This window comes from Plectropomus leopardus, chromosome 9, assembly GCF_008729295.1.
Source record: "Plectropomus leopardus isolate mb chromosome 9, YSFRI_Pleo_2.0, whole genome shotgun sequence".
Taxonomy (NCBI): Eukaryota; Metazoa; Chordata; class Actinopteri; order Perciformes; family Serranidae; genus Plectropomus; species Plectropomus leopardus.
The window spans coordinates 29,409,426-29,432,461 of NC_056471.1; the positions used below are offsets into that span (position 1 = coordinate 29,409,426).

Below are 23,036 nucleotides of genomic sequence, written 5' to 3' on the forward strand. Positions count from 1 at the left end.
ATGAAGCTCATATAAGCTCAGAGAAAGCGAGTGTTTGAAGTAAAGGGGCAAAACTCTTTCCCTTTAGATAATACTGGTGAGATTCCCCCAGGGAAAAAGCACTCAGCCCCAAATATCTACTCAACTACAAACTGGTCAACAGTGTAAAAAATAGACTGAGGGTTCCCTTCATATCTTCAGAAAAGACAAATCGGTTATTTGAGCTGCTCGTTACAGGAAGAAGATAGAGATTTGTACTTGTAAAATAACAGTTTTTATCTACAGATCTCAAATTTCCAGACACAGGTCTCATAAATTTACACAATGAACTAACTGTACAGGCACAGTAGGCTATGATACTCAACTTACATCCTGTGGGCAAATCTGGCCCCCGACAGGGTGCCAGGTGGCCTCCAAGCCATTTTTTAAATTTACAATAAAATTAAAGTGAATCCCACTGGGAACTGTTTTTGTACTAGTATACATAAGGTGCCAGAGTGCATAAAACGGCATCTCAAAAGAGCTTGTTCCCCCTCACCCCCCAACAGAGGTCCTAGCTAAGTACCTGATGTCTTTGAAATGTCCTAAAATCCTAGAAACATCCTGAAATCCCAGAAATGTCCTAAAATCCTAGAAATGTCAGAAAATACTATGTCTCCTAAAATCCCAGAAATGCCTAAAATCTTAGAAACTCCTAAAATCCTAAAAACATCCTAAAATCCCAAAAAAAACCATCCTAAAATCCTTAAAATTTCCTAAAATTCTATGTATGGGACTGCTGCAACTGGCCCCTGGCCTCTTGTCTTTTAGCAAAAGTGGCCCCACTGCTTACCACTGCTTTAAACTTCAAATTAAAGTTGAACTTACTGGCTGTAAAGTTTTTTAAAAGATGTTTCTTATTCACCTTTTAAAAATAAAGCCATTTTTAAAAGCCTGAAACATCCCAAGACTCATAATTTTCCTTCCCAGACTGAGCAAATCAAAGTTGTTAATTACAACACTGATCACAAGCCTGTGCTGGTAATTCATTACTGATAATATGCAGAATAAATGTGAGATTGTTTATTGTTAATTTCCGGAACAACTGCCAACCTGTTCAGTGTGCATCACTGATTTTTGCCTAATGCATTTTTGGAACAGTCTCCACCTCCCCTAAAAATGACAAATAATTTCCCAAACTCTATAAATCAGTTAACATCCTAACATTCTTTTATTTCCTTTTGTTTCGTGCAGAGAATTCAGTCTTTGATAGTGTTTTCTTAACATATACCAAGACAGTATGACACTTTAATTTCCACTGTTTGTACAAGGCCTTCATAAGAGAGGCATTCAATTTTGAAAATGGTCATTTTTTAATTCATCATTATGTAATTTGTCTAAAATTTTCTGAAGAGAACTGGTCTACAAAAGGTTCCTTTGTGCAGGTGTTGAGTTTGCTCAGTTGCCATGGAGGTGACTTCGTTGACATGCAAGCTCAGTAGCAGTTATTATTTCCTCCTTAGCATCTCTCAAAATTCTCAGCCATGTTGGCTCAGAAGTAGGACGCCTTTTCTCTTTTTATAAAGTGCTAAAAGCGCTATGGATTAAATGAACAATGTGTAAAAGATGCAGAAAATGCTAATAAGTGGATATCATTGCTGAGAACATTTTTCACAAGGTTACAAGATTCATTTATTTGTCATTTTACAACACAGAGTTGCACAGTGAAATATAAGTTTTAGACCCTTCACGCTTCACACTACACTACTTTCAAAGTCATCAGTCACTGAGCTGTTCACACAATGTAACTTGCTGTCTTGTACTCCATAGTTTTAGAGACAATGTGGTTTTCACACTACATGGCTGATCGGCAATAGAGCTGATTTGGCTGTTATCAGGCCGTTAAAAGGCTGTTATCTGTGGTGATGAGCTTCATAGAGATGGGTAAGTAGGGGCCTGCTGCACCTACCATTAGGTTGAGACGGTCATTAGATCAAACTTTATGCTAGAAAAGGCTTTCATTGGATTTCCTCGTGTCTTCGACAAAGCCTGTTTATACAAAAGGGAGGGCTGAGGGATGGTGGGTCAAACACAGGACTTTCATTCGACACACTACAGTGAAAGTCAGACGTGGAGCCAATATTTACCCCTAAATTTAAACACGTCCTTTTGGCACCTAAGCTAACGGAAAGGGAAAACTAACAAACTGGTGATGGTGAATGAATATGAGGCTTGTAATCACAGATAACAGCCCCTGGCTGATAAAATACTGGTTGAACAGGGTCACCACCCTTCAAGATCTTTCACCACCATGATGCATGGGTCTGGCAGGTGCTTACTAGAAAATGTAAAGGTTAAAAACTATTAGGTTATTAACTTGCAGAAACATAGCAATAGTCCACCTTCCACCCTCTCCTCGCCTCTCTGTTCTCTCTATAAAACACACACACGACTTGGGAAGTCCTGCAGCACCACTTGTCTCAGTCCTCAAAGCATTTCTAGTGCTCTCATTGGCTGTAGCTTGCCGATGAGGTCCGTGACAGGTCCAGATATTTTCCATGCTATTGCTAGATAGCCTTTTTGGCTTGCTTCTTTGAATAGTTCACAATTTGTTCCTGATCTCAAGCTTTTGTCAAGAGCTTCGAAACTGTTGGCGAGCTGAAAGCTAAATTTGTCTAGTGTGAATTGCACATTATAGGTCTAAATTTAAATGAGAATAGACAGATTAAATGTAATAAAAAAACAAATGTACAGTTACCTATATACAAATCTTCATATACTAGAGACACTGGGGTTTAATGGGAATGAGGCTAGTGTAAATGTGTGTTATGGTAATAAATCATTTTGTAAAACTATTGTTTCCAAGGTCAAGAAATAACTTTGATGCTGAAAAATAACATTTTGTAGCATTAAAGTAAAGAATATAGAATATAAATATAGTTTTGCTACCTTCCATTTTCAGTCCTTGTATTTTATCACTGTGTTTATCACTGTGCAGTAAAGTATAAGTACAGCGCTGATGTGCCTTCTTTGTTTTTTGGCAACAGCCTAGGAGCTTTATGTCATTGGTGTTGTTGAATTTTGGCACAGCTCTGCCACAGATCACTTGTCTATTACATTTTTCTGGCCAGTACCGTCACATCTTGACTTTTGTTGATAAAGTTTGAGGCTTTGGTTGTGTCTGTTCAGGCATGCTGACTATCACTGCACATGATAACTGCTGAGTCCCTCTGTTTATTCCAAGCTGTTGCAGCAGCTGGAAACATAAAATGCATTACTTCCTGTATGCCGGAGGATTTTTTTCTGGAAAAAGAATAACCTTGTACTATAAACCAGGTGCTTAGAGCCACAAATAAAGCTAAAAGCTGTCATGAATGGGGTATTCTTTGAATCACAATTCTGTGATATCAATTGGCAATACAGAATAAAACATTTTTTTCTCTTTTTAGCAGGAACCTTTCCTTGAACCCAGGAACATTACAGAAATGATTTAAACTGCAGCAACCTTTTGATTGCAGAACTGTAGTTTCTGTCGCCAATAATGTTCCTGCTCCTGAGGTAGTACTGCCTGATTGCTCAGGACCAAACAGGGCGAGTTTGTAGTGCTAAAGGTCAAAGTTGAATTGCTGCTACAACTTTTGTGCAGGATTTATTCAGACTGCAAGCAATCAGTGTTTGTCTGTACAGGCAATTTATTTTGTTTTAACTGATGTGTAGATTAAAGTTGTATAGCTGATATGCCAAACTTAAATTATGAAATCAACAAATAAGTTGAAAGAGTAGACTTTTGGCTGTGCAGATGAGGACATTGTTTTTCTTGTGAGTTAAAACTCCCTTTCTACCTTTGCACATTAATTTGCCTCCTCACTATTCTTTAGATCTTGAGGAAATGCAAACATCAACCCAGCTGCAAGAAAAAATGTTGGCATTGTATGATTCTGCAAACCACACATATGCTCTATTTAGCCACAGTGTGTTTGAAACGTAAAGTTTGAAAGTATCTGCTTAAATAACGTGGTTACGTTTAGAAACAAAAGCTACTTGGTTGTGGTTAGGAAAGGGTTCTGTTTACTTTAAATGTCACAGACAAGAAATGCAGCAATGTCTCAGTGAAAAAAGTTACTTTTCAGGGTACTATCCCAGCAGGAAACAAAGCAATTTTTCAGTTAAAAACATCCACTTTCTATGGCACTATCCCAGCAAGAACAGCAGCGATATCTTGGTTAAAAACAACAAATTTCGGGGGCACAATCTTGGCTGGAAACACATTGATGTCTTGGTAGAACAGCTGCTTTTTGGCAAGAAACCCGGCAATGTCTCAGTAAAAAACAACTGGTTTTCATTGCAATATCTTGGCAGGAAATGCAGTGATGTCTATGTAATAAACAACCGTTCTAGTGGCACTATCCAGCCTGTAAAAAAAGAAACAGATCTCAGCCACGTTTGGTGGCTAAAAAGCTGCTGGAAACACAGCAATAACTAAAAAACAACCGATTTTGTCATTTGTTGGACTCAAACAGAGATCTGCGGCTAATAACACCATCCGCCATCTCCTCCACTTCCACTAATGACAAAATCTGCTCATATACTACGTCACTACAGATATGATACATGTGAAATAATGATATGTGTTCGTGGTTTGCAAACCGTTCAGTGCCAAGATTTTACTTCTGACGACAGGGCTGCAAACACAATCACACCACAATAATTTAACTCATTAAGTTAAAAGTCCCCTAAGAACACATATTTCTTATCTGATGTGACTTTGCCTAAACTGAACCAGAAATATATTTTTCTGTAGAGTTTTGTTGATTTCAGATTCTGACACGGCGCATCTCATCAGCACTTCTTTCTCTCAGAAGGACACGAACAGTCTTGTAATCTACCCAGAATTCGGTGATTCGAAGCAACCTCCTCACAAAACCGTCGTTGTGTAATCACCGGCCATTCATCTGAACTGACATGGTGACAGATGTTTTGGTGAGAGCGTGTACGGCGTCTTTTTGCTACGAGAGCACTTCCTCTGCAGACACCCAGCTGTGCTGGCAGCTGTATCTGCTGACAGCTAGCATGGATTCTGCTTTGTGTGCAGCCTCTAAATGTCCTGTGATCTCCATAACTGGAAGACACATTCACGTTTAACATATTAAGCTCATGCTTTGACACAAACCGACTCACATGTGACCTTCAGCTTCTGCTCCAGTCTGTTTAAATTAATTAGGAGCTCCTGCTGATATATCGGAGGAAGATTTTGATCAGGCTGACGGTGGTACGGTTCAATGACACCTGAGGAGATATAATCCGATGCTTTTGATTTGATTTGCTTTTAACTAAAATAAATCAGTGTTTTTATGACAACACGAGCTCACCTTTAAGGCGCCTCTTTAACAGCAGCCTTCTGTTCATATGGGTGAAGACTTCATTAACTTTATCGTGGTTTGTTCTATTCACAGCAAAACTAATGAGCAATAGCTGCAATGGCATGAGGAAATAGTTGAAAAGGGCTCTCTTTTAAAAAGCAAGGCTGGGCTTTATTTCTTTTCTTTTCATCTGAGGAGCAATTTTCAGAAAGGGGGGATTTCTTTGTGCGGCTTAAATTGAGTCCAAACAGTTGAGCCAAATCGGAAAGGGCCTCCAAAAAGCTGAGGCCCAAACCTGGCACAGCCTTAATCATCTCTCAGATATTCTGGATCACGTCCAAATAAGAGGCACTTGAGCTGCCTAATGTCCCTCCATAATCACCATGATATATTAAATATGACCAGTTATGCTAATGGACTAATTCATTAACCTAATTAATGGGTTAGCTTAATGAATTAGCTTTAATTTGTGTTTATTTTATGTCAATATGATTGTCGTCATATAACATGTAGGTGTTGATTTCGACTCTGTGCGGCGTTGTGAAGCAGTAAGGTGTTATTTAAGTTTTTCTACAATGATATGCAAATGCATGCACTGAGGTGCTCCAACATCCGACTACATCATTCAATAATCCGCGGTATAAATATGAAGTATAGCAGGTTGTCACGAGTATGATGATGTAGTGTCGTGCAACATGTGCAGTGCTGGTGAGAGGTAAAAACATGGTGAGGACATGTAACACCATCCTAAAGTCACAAGATGAAGTATAGTGTGAGGAAAAATGTCTGTTTCGTCATATTTTGTCATTTGACTGTTTTTTTTTCCTTGAATGAAAGTTTAACCCTTTAAAACCTGGATTTACATCACTTTTTTGTGCTGCAATCAGCCTTTCACAAGTATTTAAACCATCGAACCGTGAGTTATTTTTAAAAATGGGAAAAAAGGCAATGAACAATTTGGCAAGAAAATGTCCCATTTTCCGCTGTTGTTTTTGTTGTTTTTTTGTTTGATTTTTTTGTTGCAAATGTTTAATTTTCTTGTACTTCTTTCCAATTTCTTGCTATTTTTTTGGTAATTTCTTGCTAAATTCACAGTGAACATCCTGTAAAATCCTAGAAATAATCACAGCATCTTTATATCTGTAAAACTGTATAATTTTGCAGTAATTTATTTTGAACTTTTAAAGCTACATCCTGTTAAATCCTGAAAATGATTTACAGTGTTGCTCATTGCCTTCTTCTCATGTATTTGAAGGAATTCAGGCTAGTTTAAGGGTTAAACTAATACGAGTTGCAGGGCATTTGATGTTTGCTCTGTTACCAGAAGGTTATGATTATTTTTGTCATTTTTGATGAGTTGTTTTTACTTTTTAAAAATGTGTTTTATACAAATAATTTATCAAACTGAATGCTTGATCTGCTTTTATTTTAGTCAAAGTTGCAGTTTCCGAGTTGCAGTGATATGTTCAAGAATTTGTAGGAAGGCTGTAACGCCACAAAGTCAAAAATAAGCCGTTTTGAGTCAAGGGACTACCAAAACAAGAAAGGATAAATCTGAGCGTGACTGACTGACTGACTTTCTGCTGCCTCATTAACATGCTGTTAAGGCTCTTAACCCCCAAATTGCTCCGGTGGGGCCGCTCAGTGGCTAGTAGATAAAAACCGTGGTTATTCAGGGCAGCTCTCAGGTGTGACTGTGTGTTATGAGGCATGTCGTTGTTTTCATGCTCAGTGAGCCTCACCTGCATGTGTGAAAGTTGGGGAGAAAAAGTTAGCTACTGGGCATAGACTGATTACTGAACAGGCCTATCAGGCACAGGCCCAGGGGACCAAAGTGTCGGGAGGAGGGCTCCTGCAAAATGTCAACAACTGTCACCTCAAGTCTACAGAAAAAAAATACAAAAGATATTAATACAATAATATAAAAGATACAAAAAGATGCAAAGGAACAGCAAAGTGACACAAAATGACTAAAAAGCAACACAAAGCGACCAGAGAACATAGAATTAACTAAAAGAGGCACAACATCTCAATAAGATGCTTAACAACTTAACAAACGCAACACCACATGGCCCCTGGGCACACACCCAGGGGCCTAAAGTTTCAGGAAGCCCCCAGGCCTTCACCTGCAAAATGTCACTCAAATGATCACTTATCGACCTGGAAGAGACTCAGAAAGTTCACAGAGAGATTGCAGGGAACTGCAAAGACATAGAAAATAACTACAAAAACAGGCAAAACAACTTTAAAGTATCACAAAACTACCAAAAAGAGCCAAAAAATGACCACAAAGTGACATAAAATGTTCAGAAATACACAAAATTACCTTAAAGAGACACAAAACAAAAAAAGATGCATATCGACTACAAAGAGGAGAAAAAAAATCTGAAAAACGATACAAACAACCAAAAATAACCACAAAATTACCACAAAAAACACAAAAAGATGCTTCACACCTACAACAGGATGCAAAACCACCACATAGTCCTTGTGTTTTGCTCCCGTGCAGTAGAGGTGGTGTACCCTTTTGCATATCTGTGCCCAGGAGCCCACTGACTCATAATACGCCCAAAGCAACGCGTTTTTTAGATGAGTTTTTGGTTAGAAGCGTGAATAAGAGCCTGAGAGACTTTCATGTTTTGTTCAAGACGTAAAATGCGTCAGTAAATTCCTAACTTTGAGGGCGTTTTGTGTCTTAGAAAAGGTGGTTGCTAACAAGCGGCTAAATGAGACCACAGAACCTCATCACGCCGAGCCTCGCTGAACACGACTTTATAACCTCTTCATGGTGGCGGCGTTAAATCATGCGACCAATGTAGTTCATTTATAGCTTTACATTAGCTCTTTACTTCAGCCGATTGCATTTAGGCTTCAAAAATCCTGTAGTGTTGTTCATTGGAGAATAATATCATGCTGAACAAAAAATCAAAGTATCAAAAACGTTTTTTTTTTATCACAGTTCTTCTCTTATTAGACTTATTATACAAAGTATTATAAAGTAAATGTTCGTCTTAATGCTTGAATTTTAAGACAATATGAGCTTTTTTGAGATTTTTCTTTTTTTTTTTTAGCTTTTTGCCTTAATTTGGGATAGACAGCTCCAGGCCCTTTGCTGCCTATCCCCTTTTTTGGGGACTTGGGCATCAATGTGGGTTCTGAAAGTCACACCAGGAAGCATTAAATAGGTCTTTGCTTTATTGAGCAGTACTCTTTTAGCTGAATTTATCTCTCAAACGTGACTGTCAAAACTCTAACTATCATCACAATAAGTGAGCAGGGTTTGTGGTTAACTGGTTAAAACATCATAATTCTGAGAAAAAAAACAGCACGGTCCTTTAAATGTGGTTTACACCAGCACAAAAGAATTTCAGAGAAACTCTTCTCATCATTTAAAAACTCCTCATATCAATCACATCTCAGTCCCTACTGTACATTTACAAGCCCGAGTTCACTGCCGCGCTACATAATTAATTCAGACTTCTTAGGATTTGTGAACCCTCACTTTCGCTGGACTTCAAAGCAGCAACTTGCCGTCTACAACCGAGCTTCTGAACCCTTAAGGAGCCCGCCGCTCCGACATCCCCGACTCATTAGACAGAATGCACGGCTCCAAATGCCGAGTGGATAACAGCGGTGCATCCCTGTGCCACCAGATAGCAGATAAAGCAGGAGATAGGCCCTTGTGTAAATTTGTTGGCTGCATGTTGTGATGACATAATTCATTATCCCCCGTCCTTTTTATGAGGCTGTTATCTGTTTCATTCAGATATCTATCCAAACGCATAAAATGTGATTACACTGAGCTTTGAACTTATGCCGGCGTGTTGCGTCTCACTAAATCCCCTGTGCACCACATTTTACCACTGGAGGAGGAACGTCTCCAATTCATCCTGGGAGTGTGTGTGTGTGTGTGCGTGTGTGTGCGTGTGTGTGCGTATATGTGTGATTAGATAATGCATAGTGCTGTCTCCTCTATATTTATGTCTACATGGCTGTCAATCATCTCTTCTTACACCCAGAACTCTAATTAAGTTTTGATATACTCGGCTGCCACTATCGGGGTCACACAAACAGATCATATTTTGCATGTTTGGAATATTTAGTGAATGTGGGAATATGTGAGCCAGTGAGGACGGCAACAGTGGATGAGAAAAAGTTATTTTTCAGGCCCTGCAGAACCCGAGAGCTAAATCACTTTCAAAGTTAATCTGCTATAAATCCTGGCAGGCAGTCCAAATCTAGGCAGAGAAACTTCTGAAATCAAATGTGGAATTTCAATGATCCTCGCGCTCAAAAGGCAGACGTGATTCAACGACAGTCTCAGGAACGAAACAAAGCAGGTGTTTCCCTCCTTGCACTGTAGATTGGATATTAAAGGACTTCTGCAGGACTCACAGTGATGTCAACCATGTGAGACTGGTGTACACACGGAGCAGAGGCGGAGGGATTTAGAGCAGGAAAACATTAAGGAAGTCGTGAGGGTAACGGGAGTTCAGCTGGTCAATCACTGGAACGTTAATGAGCCTCTGATGTGTTTCTAACTCAGCAGCTTGCTTTGTTCTCAGCAGGACTATGGATGTTTTGTGTTACGGACTGTGGGCTCCCAGTGATCACTAAGACTCGCTGAGGGCTCCTGCAGAGACTCGAGCATTATTTTCTAAACTCACAAACAGGATGTGAAACTGTCAGTTTCACCTTTTTACGTCATATTTTTCAGTCAATCAAAGTCTTCTGTCTATTTAAAAGTAGAAATATAAAAGTTCTTTTACTGGATGGTAATGACGAGCTCCTGGCAAAAAAAACGGTCCTGCTAGGATGCTAAAAACATGGTAAAAACAGTTTCCCAACATTTTCTCATCCCAAGTCGTCACATATCGGTGCTATGAAGTGGACCTCTGCATCTCTACGCTCTTGTTATCATTTATCCAAATTTTGTTATTTTAGTTAAATGTTACTTTTGTTCTTGGCTTCATATGAGTGGAGGGACAATTCTGCTACCTGCTAGGCTAATTTATGCAATATAAAATATCATAGGCTTGTGGTGATTATATGTGCATGTTGTATTTGTGTAGTCATCACATATTATCTCTATGTCAGGGACCTCCGTGTCTATATATTACATTATATTATTATGTTTAGGCAACATGGTAACCAACGCTGGGACGTCAACAGACGCACATGCTGGCACAGATGGTTGGTAAAAAGAGGTACATGGAAAAGTGTAGAGAAAAACCCTATCACATTCAGACAGGAAGCGAACACCTGACTTCCACATAAAAGTCCAGGGTTTGTTGGATCCATCCACCGCCGCTTCCTCCCACCCACCCTCTAAGGACCTTCAAGCTCCTTATATTATGTCATTGCTGGCAGCATTTTAACCTGTCACCATCCAGCGGCGTATTATACATACATGAACAGTTTCCTCCACGTATCACATTGCCACATACGCGTATCATACAGCTGCGAAAGGTAGCTTTTGGCATTGAGATCATATACTGAATATACTGCAAAAACTTCAGTATTTGATGACTTTGGAATGAGATCAGGCTGCAATGGTGGACAATGAAACAGCTAAAGTAAGTGTGGCAAACAAAAAAACAGAAAGTTTTGGAATCAGGAGTTCTGTCGATATGTGTCGGTGCTACTTAGTTGTCCTTAGTTGTCCTGCGCATGATTACAAGAGGCTATCGCTGGCTTCAAATGGGGTCAGGTTTACCATGTTTACGAAAAGAGTCCAGAGTGTGCAAGTATTTGTGCAAGTCTCTCTGCTAAGCTAAGCACAATATATTATATATTATATTTATCATACAGACATGAGAGAACAGTACCGATCTCTCACCTAACTTTTGGCAAGCAGGAAAATAAGCATGTTTTCCGACATGTCAGACTATTCTTTTAAAGTGCTTGACAGCTTGTCAACTGGATCTGCTGAGAGGATCATGGCATAATATTCACTGGTTCCCCATACCTGTAAACTGTTGCAAGCAACATCTACACCACCTTATCTGCTCAACATATTCTGCTAAAAGTTCCTAAAACAAATATGATATTCGGTCTGTCGTCACAGCGGTCTGCTGCAGGCCAGAGCAATTTGCCAAAAACACTAAAACTGGACAATTTTATCCCTGTCAACTTTCAAGGACTCTACTATAAATGTTCTCACTGATATATAAAGCAGTTTGATGACCGGCTAATATTCTTTAACCTTTGTCTGTCTGCTGTTACCTCGTGCATATTCTTGCTCTCTTGCTGCTGTTGTCTTTATTCCTGTTGGTCTCTCTGCTTGTGTATGCTGCTCTTGTCCTGTTGTTGTCTGATTCTGTTGTCTGCGAGCTACCTGTCCGATGCTTGTGTGCTAGACTGCGTGTCATTTATGTGGTGCCTGTTGTGATTGCATGTAAGTAGTGGGTGTTTTGGAAATGTCTGGATGTGTGCTGCTTTCTCTTTTAACTTTTGACATTTCTTTTTTTGGCCTCTATACCCTTCCCTCTGGATGCTTTGCCTGTTTCCACGCTGCCACTGAAAATAAGAATTTGCTCTAAATGACTTGTATAGATAAATAAAGGTTAATGAGTGACTACATTATTGTACTTATTATGAAATTTTATTGCATCTTTTGTTCTTTATATTCTTTTTTTTTCATTTTATATTTTATATTTTGCTTTGCTTCCATGTCGGACTGCAGCATGCTTCTCCAAACTGGGGGTGTGCTGACTGACATCTACTGTATGTTATATACTGTCTATGGATTAAATAAGTACCTGTCCCTATAGATAAAAATAAAATGAAAAGAATTTGCCAATAGCATTGTGAGTTTTTATCGTGTTACAGTGTTTCTGTTACTGCAAAATGTATTCCTGTCTTTCAAAAATCAAAGTAATGAGCATCACACTTGCAGTTTTCTGTTTCGAAAGTAATTAAAACTAATCAAAGTAACTTGTCTTCACACTAGAATCTACTTCCACTTTCAGGAGAATTTAGGGACTGTATTTTTGGCTTCTTACAACTGGCACTTGCAGAAGAAACTCTAGGTTTTCTCAGACTATATAATTTGTCTTTGATCCACTCAGGCAGTCCTCTAAGAAATGCCAGATAGCACACTGTGACCAGTCCCCAGCTGCCAGTTGTACTGTATGAAAATTTGAACTAATTCATCCTCAGAGAGAGTACGCATTATTCATCACAGCCCTGAATAGCCACCAAGTGAGAAAATGAAGTGATTCTAATATATCTCTCGTCATACACAGGATTTCTGTCGAGCTTGGCACGACATCTGAGAATTATAAATAGCCTCCTGTGTGCTATCAGCTCCGATTGTACCCCGGGATTTAGCCAAAATTATTAACAATTAAGATGAGCGACAGAACACCACAAAACATTTAACAGTTGAAAACACAGTGGGTCCCAACTGGTCCATTCAGTGGGTCCAGATTTCTCTTTAGTAATTAGTTTAAGGTCTGCACATAAGAGAAATTACTACATATTTAATTTGATTTGACAAAATGTAAATAATGTGGGCTTAAAACAGAATGAAGTAAAACATAGTGTAAGAATGAAGTGCAATTAGGTAAATACCAGGGGGATTTAGGATTTGAAGACATGGGGCCCAGCCTCCTGTAGGAAAAAAGAAAATCACCAATTAATTTTAAAGAAAACAGACCTAACAAACCAGTGGGACTGCTGGTTTCCTTTTTAAAATCTGGAGGGTTTTTTTATTTAAAAAAAAAAAAAAAAAAAAAAAAAAAAAAAAAAAAAATTTAAAATTTAAAATAATACTATCAATAATATAATTTATATATAATATAATAATCTGATAGTTTATATAATAAAATAAATAATAATTTAAAATTATTGTTGGATTCTCAAATGTCCAGCAGTCCTTTAACACATCATGTGGGAGGAAAGCGTCATGCATTTTCCCCAAGTCACTCAAGGAAAAATATTTGTAGCTTTGGGGAGGGAAAAAAAACAGCCACCCCCTCCTGTTATAATAAAGAATAGTCCCTTAGGCCTAACCACACTTCAAGATAAAAGCTCTGTGCTGCAAATTCACTGCACTTTAAGATAAAGTGTGTTTTTCACAAACTTGACACGGTCGTGAGTCACTTGCAGTTCATTCAGAGTGGACCTGTGACCCACTTTAGGACCGTGCCTCACCAGTTGGGAACCACTGGTTTAACACATCAGAGGTTTCAGGACCTTTTCTCTGCAGCGACTCACCTATAAGTTCAGTGTGACAAAGGTTTGACAGCGAGGACTTGTGCATTATACAATGCACATTACAATCATTTACGATCGCAGGAGCGTCGACATACGAGGCGGTGGCAGGAAAGACCTTGACTTTTCTTTTATGGCCGTTTAATTTATAGACCATTTCAAATGTCGTGAGGTACAGGCTGTCGCTACAACTCTGCAGGAAGAAACCTGGCAGAGGCTCGCTGGCTCTCCCATTGTTAACAATCATTACATAATCAGACTGATCTGATCTGCCGTACTGTGCCCGGAACAATGCCGTCACACTTGGCCACAGCGCCACTGGACACTGAACTGTGACCTGAGATGCCATTAAAATGCAACGCATGGGCAGATCACCTCGACGCCAGCCTCTCCCCAAGCGTCATACGCTTCCAACAAAAAGCAAACAACAGCATTATTATCTCAGAGACCAACACCAACTGAAACCAACTTTTCAAAGCCTCGAGTCTCACTCGCCACCAACCTGCTTGCAGCACACTGACAGGATTAGCACAGAAACCTCGAGCCCATTGACCTTCGCCCTTAGGGTTTCTGCAACTTCTATTATAGTCTGACCATCTGCCAAAAAGCGCCGAGACGGAGCACGAGCCGTCTCAATATTTCACCCGGCCTCGGCTTTAAAAGTAGCCTTGTTCTGCCGTGCTGTACGAAATGGGTTATGACAATAACAGTTTAACACTTGGAGTTCAGTCAAGACATGGAGTGGAGGAGGTCATGCTTCAGGAGTCGAGGGCTGTTCGAAAAGTCAGGAGACAGGGCCTCATACTGTTGCCGTAGATTGATCCTGGAAGCGAAATGGAAAAAAAAAAAAAAAAGAAAGAAATACGATCCAGGGGAAAACGTTTGACTGCACACAGAGAAGACATTCTCATACATCACTGCAGCAAGTTAAACACGTACTAATAATCTAAATTACACCGGCGTTCTCATCTGTAACTGCTACATGTGACCAAATGAGGTTTTCCATGATGCACGATAAAGAAAAAAAACAGGTTTTCCCTCCTTTAAACAAGCCCACTGCTTTGCCATAAGGATGTCAGTGTCTCCTGAACGTGGCAGCAGGATAACATATCTCAATGTGTGTGGGTCTGCTGCACAGTAAAGATTCCACATATTGGAGAGGGGAACAACAAAGACAGACACAGATGGGAGTTGGCAGCAGTTACAGCTTAGCTCCGAGTGGGAAGAGGGGAGATGGAAAAGGGAAAAGCAATGTTAGAAGTGTTATTGTTGAGGTGGGCTGGGGCAGAGCTACTGAGAGAACAAACAAAACCCTGACGACTGGTGTGCCAAAACATACAATGAACACATTTGAAATTTAGATCCTCATATGAAGAAATTAAAGGAACACTGAGCAAGATTTAGAGGGATTTAGTGGCATCTTGCAGTGAGAATTTTAGATTGCAAGCAGCTGAAACTTGTTCCAGTTAGAATTCCTTCAGTGTTTATCATTCAGGAGGTTTTAAGCGAGATTATCAGCAGAGGTCTCCTCCTCTCCAAAACAAAGGGCCGGGTGATTTAAACCAGTAAAAACACTGAATAAAGTATGTTAAAAACTGCTTTATTTTAAGTGTTTTTTTATGCTGTTGTTGTAGCGGGGCTGCAAACTATAGTGGCCGATATGAAAAAGCAAAAATGTAAATGGCAGTGTCTAGAGCCAGTGTTTGGTTGGTCCGTCTACTGAAGATACCAGCCTGCTCTCATTGCGGATTTGTCAAATATCACTACTTGATCAGTGATTTCATTGTCACAAACTGGTGCAAAAAGGGAACCTTTTGTAGCAGTATGATACTCTGACTGATTGCATATAATGAGTTGAAATTTCCTATAAACAGGATTTTGAAAAGATATAATGCATGTAACAGGCGTTAATTAACACGGCGTCCTGGTACGTTAACAACAGACGCAGCCAGATAGAAACATGGCAGCACAACATAGTGGACTCTGTGGACGCAGACCAGCTCCCTATGTAAATATAAACGACTCATTTTAAGGTAACAAAAACAAACCAAGTCTTATTTTCAGATGATTATACACTAAAGAAAAAACCTGTATTAATTTAAATTCAATTTCTGCTAAAAGATCTCTCTAAATCCTACATGTTGGACTTTTAAAGTGTTCCCCAGCTTGTTTTATATTGCATGCACAAATGTTAAATACATTTTTTTCATCTGTCACTTTGTGAAATATTAACCTTTAATCACAGCCTGATGGTTACAGAAAGATACGGACACCATCAGTTGCTGGTCCACAACTTGGGGAGGATTTAAGAAGTAAATAGCGTACAAACAGCTCTGATGGGCCCATTATAAAAGCGCTTTACCCTCCATATTGCTCCAGTGTGGCTGTAATGGGCAACACCCAGGTGAGTATGTATGTAACTGAGTGTGAAACTGATTTGTGCTCCAAAAATCTACCTTGGATAAATTCAACACGAAAGATTTTTTGGAATATCGAAGGAGTAGTTTGATATTTCAGTAAATAGGATTTTTACTTTCTCGCTGAGAGTTTGTTTCCACAATTAACTGCATATAAAACTGAAAATATATGTGCTTTTTTTTGGTCTAAGTGCCATAACAGCTTCTTGACGAACAACAGCTGGGTGCAGTGAGTCTTGCCATCACCTTGAGGTTGCCAGACAAACAGTGAGGACGCTGCACAGAAGTGCTGGATGGACGGACAAAATGTGACTTCTGCTATAATCACAAATTCTCAGATTTAGTGTAGCTGTGTAATGTATCAAATTAAACAAATGGGATGTTAATTAGTGCGCTTTAGAGATGCTGGTGGACATACAATTGAACTTTGGGTAAAACTGTCTGTCTCAAACTGGGCTTATTGCCCTCCATGTCTGGGCACAAACATGAGAGGAGTATTGATCTTCTCAGAAAAAAAAAGAAAAATAATTAATCAGTGCATTTTCAACATGGCCGAATCATTACTATAAAGGCTGGGTTCATCAAATTATAAAAGAACATATTTTCAGGGACATCTAGCCTTACAGATATTCCTTTCTCTTTTTTTTTTGGCCAAGTTTTGCAGTTTCCATTTACAATTTCCCTACTACAAAGGAAGTGAAGTGACATGATTTGTAATGCTCAAAGCATTGACAAGTCCCCAGTAACATCAACAGAAATGGAACAATGCCCCCATCCTTCTGCCTAGTTAATCTACAAATACAAACTAAAGCTATAATTTAATAACATATAATATATAATTTACGCCTCGGGGTCCCCTGGGAAGAGCTGGATGAAGTGGCCGGGGAGAGGGAAGTCTGGGTTTCCCTGCTTAGGCTGCTGCCCCCGCGACCCGACCCCGGATAAGCGGAAGCAAATGGATGGATGGATGGATATAATTTAATTATAATAAACTAGCAATACAATAACAAGCAAAGCAATAATCATAATATAAATTGAAATGTGCTAAAATACCTTCACCGATAACTTGTTAAAAATCATTAATAAAAAAAATTTTAAAATTGAAGAATTTCTTCAACGGACAGCCATGCATGCTGTCTAAAATAATCATTACTAAATAAAACCAAAATCATAAACTTAAACAACTTGACATGATTAGGACCACTGGCTCTAGTATTATCTATGGATGGAGTACTGAAGGGGTTCAGGCCCAGGGGCCCAAAGTGTCAGGGGGGCCCCCTGACCTTCACTTGCAAAATATCACTTTAATGAACAAGTACCGACCAGGAAGATACTCAAAAAGACCACAGAGACATACAGTAAATTTGCAAAGAGATACAAAACCAGACGAAAACAATCACAAAAAGGCATAAAATCACCACAGAGCAACACAAAACAAATTAAAAAAAGATACAAAATTACTTAATTAAGACATAAAATGACAAAGAGAGCCAAAAAGGCATAAACAAACCATAAGGAGACATAAAATGACAACATATCAACACTAAATTTTCACAAAATTACCACAAAAAGGGCCCATTGTCTCATGATCTGCCCATGGTATTGCAGTACACTGCAGTTTTATGTGTATTTTGTCAAAGTGTAGTCGCCGTTCCAGAACAGGACACGGCTCACGGGCGTAATTAACTACCGTCTTTATTCGTTGTATTTGTCTGATTGGCCACATTATGCTGCATGTGTAATTCATCTAGACAGTAGTAGCTTTCATGTATTGCATTTTCACACAGTATACTGTATAGTTGTACTTGGTTATGATAAATATTATAGTATAGTCAGAAATGGGTTTTTGAATTTTGAAATTTCTTTGGTGGTGGGGATAATGTTGACTCCATGAGTTCTGCTTTAGATTAAAACCAAAACCATAAGCACAACAGGATACGATTTGAGAAAATTTGGAAAGAAATCAGAGTATATTTCAAAAATAGTTTTGGATGTATGTCCAGCAGTCTCATATGATGACACATTCAGAGTTTTCTGATGTGGAAAGCATAATAACTACCATTTGCAAGAACCTTTTCACTGAATAAAGGCAATAATACTGCCTCATACCACACAATACAACACCTTATCCTTTATGCTTTGTTCACATTTAGTTAAATAGCAGTATGAGCGTACATGTTGGAAAGTCGCCTAAACATAATGGATATTATAGATCCCCACAGAGCCCGAAGGAAGCTTGAGCAGTTGTAGTATAGCTATTTGATCTCCCATGTTTGTTCAGTGTCCCAGTAGAAACCACTGGAAGCTTAAAATAGACAGAACGTAGCCATAAAAGGGCCAGTGCATGATCAGAATATTAGTAATATGGAATGAAAAAACCTTTCAGAGCTGTCGAATTTATGGATGCATCTGCACAGAAAGCTATAAAAGTATGAAACCAGGAAAATGCCTCTTAAAACCAGTTTGCTCTCTAAACCAGCCCCATAAAGACATCTCCAAGGGTAATTGGTAAAGATTTTTGAGCCTGCTGTGACACCAGGCCACCTGAGATTATTCTAAAGTGCCATTTTCAGTGGCAGCGCAATTGTCCTCCCCAACATACAGCTTCATTGTCATATCATCCAAATCTGCCCCCTCCAACTACCAGCCGACACCCTCAGACCTCCGGTGCCTTTCCTCTCAAATCCAAAAAGCTTTGATCAGTTTCCAGGCATTATTTTCAGTCTTTCTAATGAAAAGAAATATTGACTCAAAAGCCTTTTCCTCCCCGCGGTGCTCGAAGAAAGTCATTGTGATGACATGAAAAGCAGAGCAGCTCCATTAGCACCACTACCTGCTCAGCTGGCAGCGTCTCGTACCTGTTGTTAAATGGCTTAATTGGATCTGAGTGTGTGTGGGGGGGTGGGGCTGGGGGGTGTAAGAGTTTTCTAGTCTTGGTTTTGGTGGAGTAAAATGCTCCCCATGTGAGGATATTGCATTGGCTTTGTTGGTGTCCTCGTGTATCAGCTGAGTGTATCAGCATCACATCGGTGCAGAAAGCCTCCAGAGTCATCCCAAAAAATGAGCATTATCTTATCTCTCTTTCTATATCCCGCTTCAAACGAGTCTGTTATCCATAAAGAGTGGCACGTTTTTTTATGTATCCTTACTATATTCTGCACAAAATCTATAATATAGAGCCTGTATAAATGATATATTCTTTGGTCCCCGGTTCGGATTCAAGTGGAGAATCAATTAGTAAGTGCAGCCTTGAAAAACAGATCCACTCATTCATCCGATGCGCCACTGGAAATAGATTCTATCTTGTGGTTTCAAAGAGCTTTCACAGATAAAGTGAATGCATAGTGGGAATAAAGGGATTGAAGTTGGATTGTAAAGGCCCACAGATGGCTGAACGTTCAAACTGCATGGTTTCTGTAGCGTTAACACTTTCTTTGCAAGAATTTAATTTACTGTCGCAATTAGTAGAGAAAAGTGTCGGGATCATTAGTGTCTCTGTGTCTTGTAAATCACACAGAATGTCAAAGTTATGCAGTTAATAAAGTACACAGACTGCTGAGGTGTTGTAGAGAAAAACAAACATGCTGTCTTGTCCTTCTTACTCATTATTGTTAATTATAAATGCTGTCGTCAGACTAATCAGGAGTAACACCTGGCACACAAATAACTCATCGTAAAGTAAATGCTCAATTTTCAGCAAGCCCCAAGTAAAAGTCAGCATAATATTCTTACATTATTGGTAGAAAAAGTACATCTTACACTATAAAAGTACTCTCTAGCCAAAAATAAACCCACTATTAAGATATTACTTCAGTAAAAGTATGTATTATTAACAAAATGCTCTTTAAATGGACTGTGTAAGATTAGGGAGATTTATTGCCATCTAGTGGTGAAGACTGCAGATTGCAACCAGCTGAAACTTCTCCGGTTAGAATTCTTTCAGTGTTCATTGTTCAGGAGGTTTTTACTGGTAGCCGAATTGCCCGCAAAGGTTTTTTCTTCACAAAAACAAATGGACCTACTGATTTAAAATAGTAAAAACACTGAATAAAACAGTTTCAAGTTCTAAATCAGTCTTTCTTCTATGCTGTTTGGTGTGTTGGAGATGAGCTGCTAGCCCGGTATCTGCAAATCTGTGCTCACCTTTTTCCTCTTATAACTTAAGATCCAGATGTAGAGCTGGTTTGCACCGGAAGCCAAATCACTTGGAGATGTCTATTTCTCTCAAAAACAAACTGACACAATCATTTAAACAGGTAAAAACACTAATTATAGAAGTTTCACATTTAAAAAAAATATGTTTTTCAAATGCTCATGCTCTGTTTAGAGCCAGTGTTTGGTTTGTCCATTCTGGGCTTCTGTAGAAACATAGCAAAAAAAACACAACAATTCTCATCTCTAAATTTATGCAAAAATGCAAACTCAGTGCATAAAAAATAACCAAAATTCAGGAAATTAAGTGTTTGACACACAAAATGTTCCAATGTAAGGACGCCAAAATCTTCATGTCATATATGTCCCCCCTTTTCTCCCCTGATGTTGAAAAAATAAAACCTACGCCCCTGCATAAAACAGTAGTACCTCAAATATGTGCTACGTCCAGTACTGGAGTGAATACAGGCTGTATAGTCACATTCCACCACTGCTCACAGATACTATGATGTTTCTGGCTTTTATTTTTCAGTTTTAAACCTCTAATGAGTTATATACAATATTCTTAACCTCATTAGAGTAATTCTGCTGTGTTTATTGTCCTGTATGTGTAGCCTCCTAACATGATATCCTCCAACAGAGAGCTCCTCAAAGGCTCCCAGCCTGTAAATCTGAGTCGTATCGATGGCAGAACTTAATCTGGCTTTAGGTTAGCTCTAACTCCATCTGCTGCACCCATCGCGGCGATAAACAACAAAAATGACCCCCCAAATTCTCACTCGCGAACCATCAAACAACACAATTAATGGCCATCCCCGGCGCAAGAGCCCGTAATATAGTGCCAAACGAGTCAGGCGCAAATCTGAGGATGAAAAACAAAAGTATAATCCCTCTGCTGCTAACGGTGTCACTCAAGGATTAGCGTGCCAAGGAGAGAAAAAAATAACACACTAAGTACTACGCGGATAAATTAAAAGCTGTGGGCAACGTGGCGTGTCTCCAATCGGTTCAGAAAACATTGATTGTGTTACAATGGGAAGTGTTTGTGGCTGAGTGTGAGCGCCCCTGACAGAATAACTTCAGATATCAGTTGATTTGAGCCTCCGGGACCTGGCGACAAGTAAATTGAAATGGTAAGAGCTCGAGGCGGCAGATTGGGAGATATTTTCTGAGTCAAGGAGAGTGACCTGGTGGATTATTAGACAAGATTTGTGGCAGCTCGCCGATGATGAGGGTTAAGCTTTGCTGTCTGATAGCGAGTCTGACACACACACACACACACACACACACACACACACACACACACAGAGAGAGAGAGAGAGAGAGATACTTTTCATGGATGGATAACAATTAACAAACAAAATACACAAATAGATTTTTTTTACCTGTGTGTCCAAACGTAAACCATCCAGGAAGATAATCCAAGCGAGATTAGCAGGGGAACAGGGGGAAGCAACACTTCTCAACAAACTATTATTAATGATAATCTCCGGTCAAATCCACTGGCTGGTGTGTGGAGTAATTTCCGATGTGCTCAGAGAGAGAGAGAGAGAGAGAGGAAGAGATGTCCTCAGGAGAAGTTTGCACCTACAAGCAGCCAAAGGGGAGGTTGTTATTCCCAAAATATCACAGATGTACAGTAGAGGAGGACGCAGACGAGCGGAGGGATGTGGAGTTCAGCACCACGGCACAGTGGACAGCTCCGACGGCGCAGCGATCTCACCTCGGCCGCTCGCGGGTCTCGTGTGCGCCACCGAGGTAGGAGCCACCAGCCCCAACCTCACCTACTGGCTCAGTCCCGACCGGATTTACATACAATCACGAGGGCGGGAGGGAGGAGAGGGAGAGATGAACCAATCACAAATATCCCGTAGTGTAGGCAGTGTGTGCAACAAAATGAGGGCAGACTGACAGGCGGGATGTGAAGCGCTTCTGAGCCAGAGCGAAACTGTCCTTGACTAAGAGGGGAGGAAGAGGAAGAGAGAGGGAGAGAGAGTTGGGAATATTTATTTATTTATTTATTTATTCTATGGCTGCCCCACTCACTCACTCGCACGCGCGCGCACACACACACACACACACACACACACACACACACACACACACACACACGTGCTCCAACGATGAAATTGTGGGAAAAAGGTGCTATATCTACCGATTTATTCATTACTTTATCACAAAACTGTACATTAGCTACTGTATGACCTCCATTTGATCATCACAAAAGACCGCTAAATATATTAATAAAAACATTTTTCCGAGCAAATTGTATTTATGTATTTCCTTTAAAGAATTTAAGGGAAAACCATCCTCCAATAAGAAGAATAACACATTAATGAGTGTGATCGATCATGTTTTCTGATTTTTAATATACATTTAGATTGTTATTAGGCTATCAGTATCAGGCTACTGACATTAGTATCACAGTATTTCAGTAACATTTAGTAATTAAGTACATTTACTCTAGTGCTGTACTTAAACACAGTTCTAAGGTACTTGTAAAAGTACTTTGTGTAACTTTATTTTGCTGATGAAAATATTGCACTTTTTGATTTTTCATCTCATATCTCACACAAGCAATATAAGCAATATAATATAATATAATATATATATATATAATATAATAATTTCACACTGAATGTATCCATTCTGTAAACAAAGTCATTATAGTTAGCCTATATAGTTTTGATACTTGATACTTGATACTGATACTAAGTACATTTTCCTTATTAATGTTTTGTACCTTTATGTAGGATTTTGAATGCAGGACTTTTACTTGTAGCACAGTATTTTTACTTTCATTGATGTGACTAAGGAGTCTGAATACTTTTTCCACCAAATTAGTAGTAGTAGTTGTCATAATAGAAGTAGTAGCATTGTTGTTGTTTGTTGCATCCTGTATACACAAGTGCTGAACTCACATGGACTTTTA

The 23,036-nt window shown here is 39.3% G+C and overlaps 1 protein-coding gene across 1 annotated transcript in view; it reads right to left on the minus strand.

Moving 5' to 3' along the window:
* fstl5 (follistatin-like 5) overlaps positions 1 to 21,916 on the minus strand; it is a 276,477-nt gene extending 254,561 nt beyond the window's left edge. The window contains exon 1 of the mRNA XM_042492899.1: positions 21,490 to 21,916. Within this exon, the coding sequence (XP_042348833.1) occupies positions 21,490 to 21,512 (23 nt within the window). The 5' untranslated portion in view covers positions 21,513 to 21,916. The remainder of the gene's footprint in view (positions 1 to 21,489) is intronic.
* Positions 21,917 to 23,036: the final 1,120 nt, after the last annotated feature.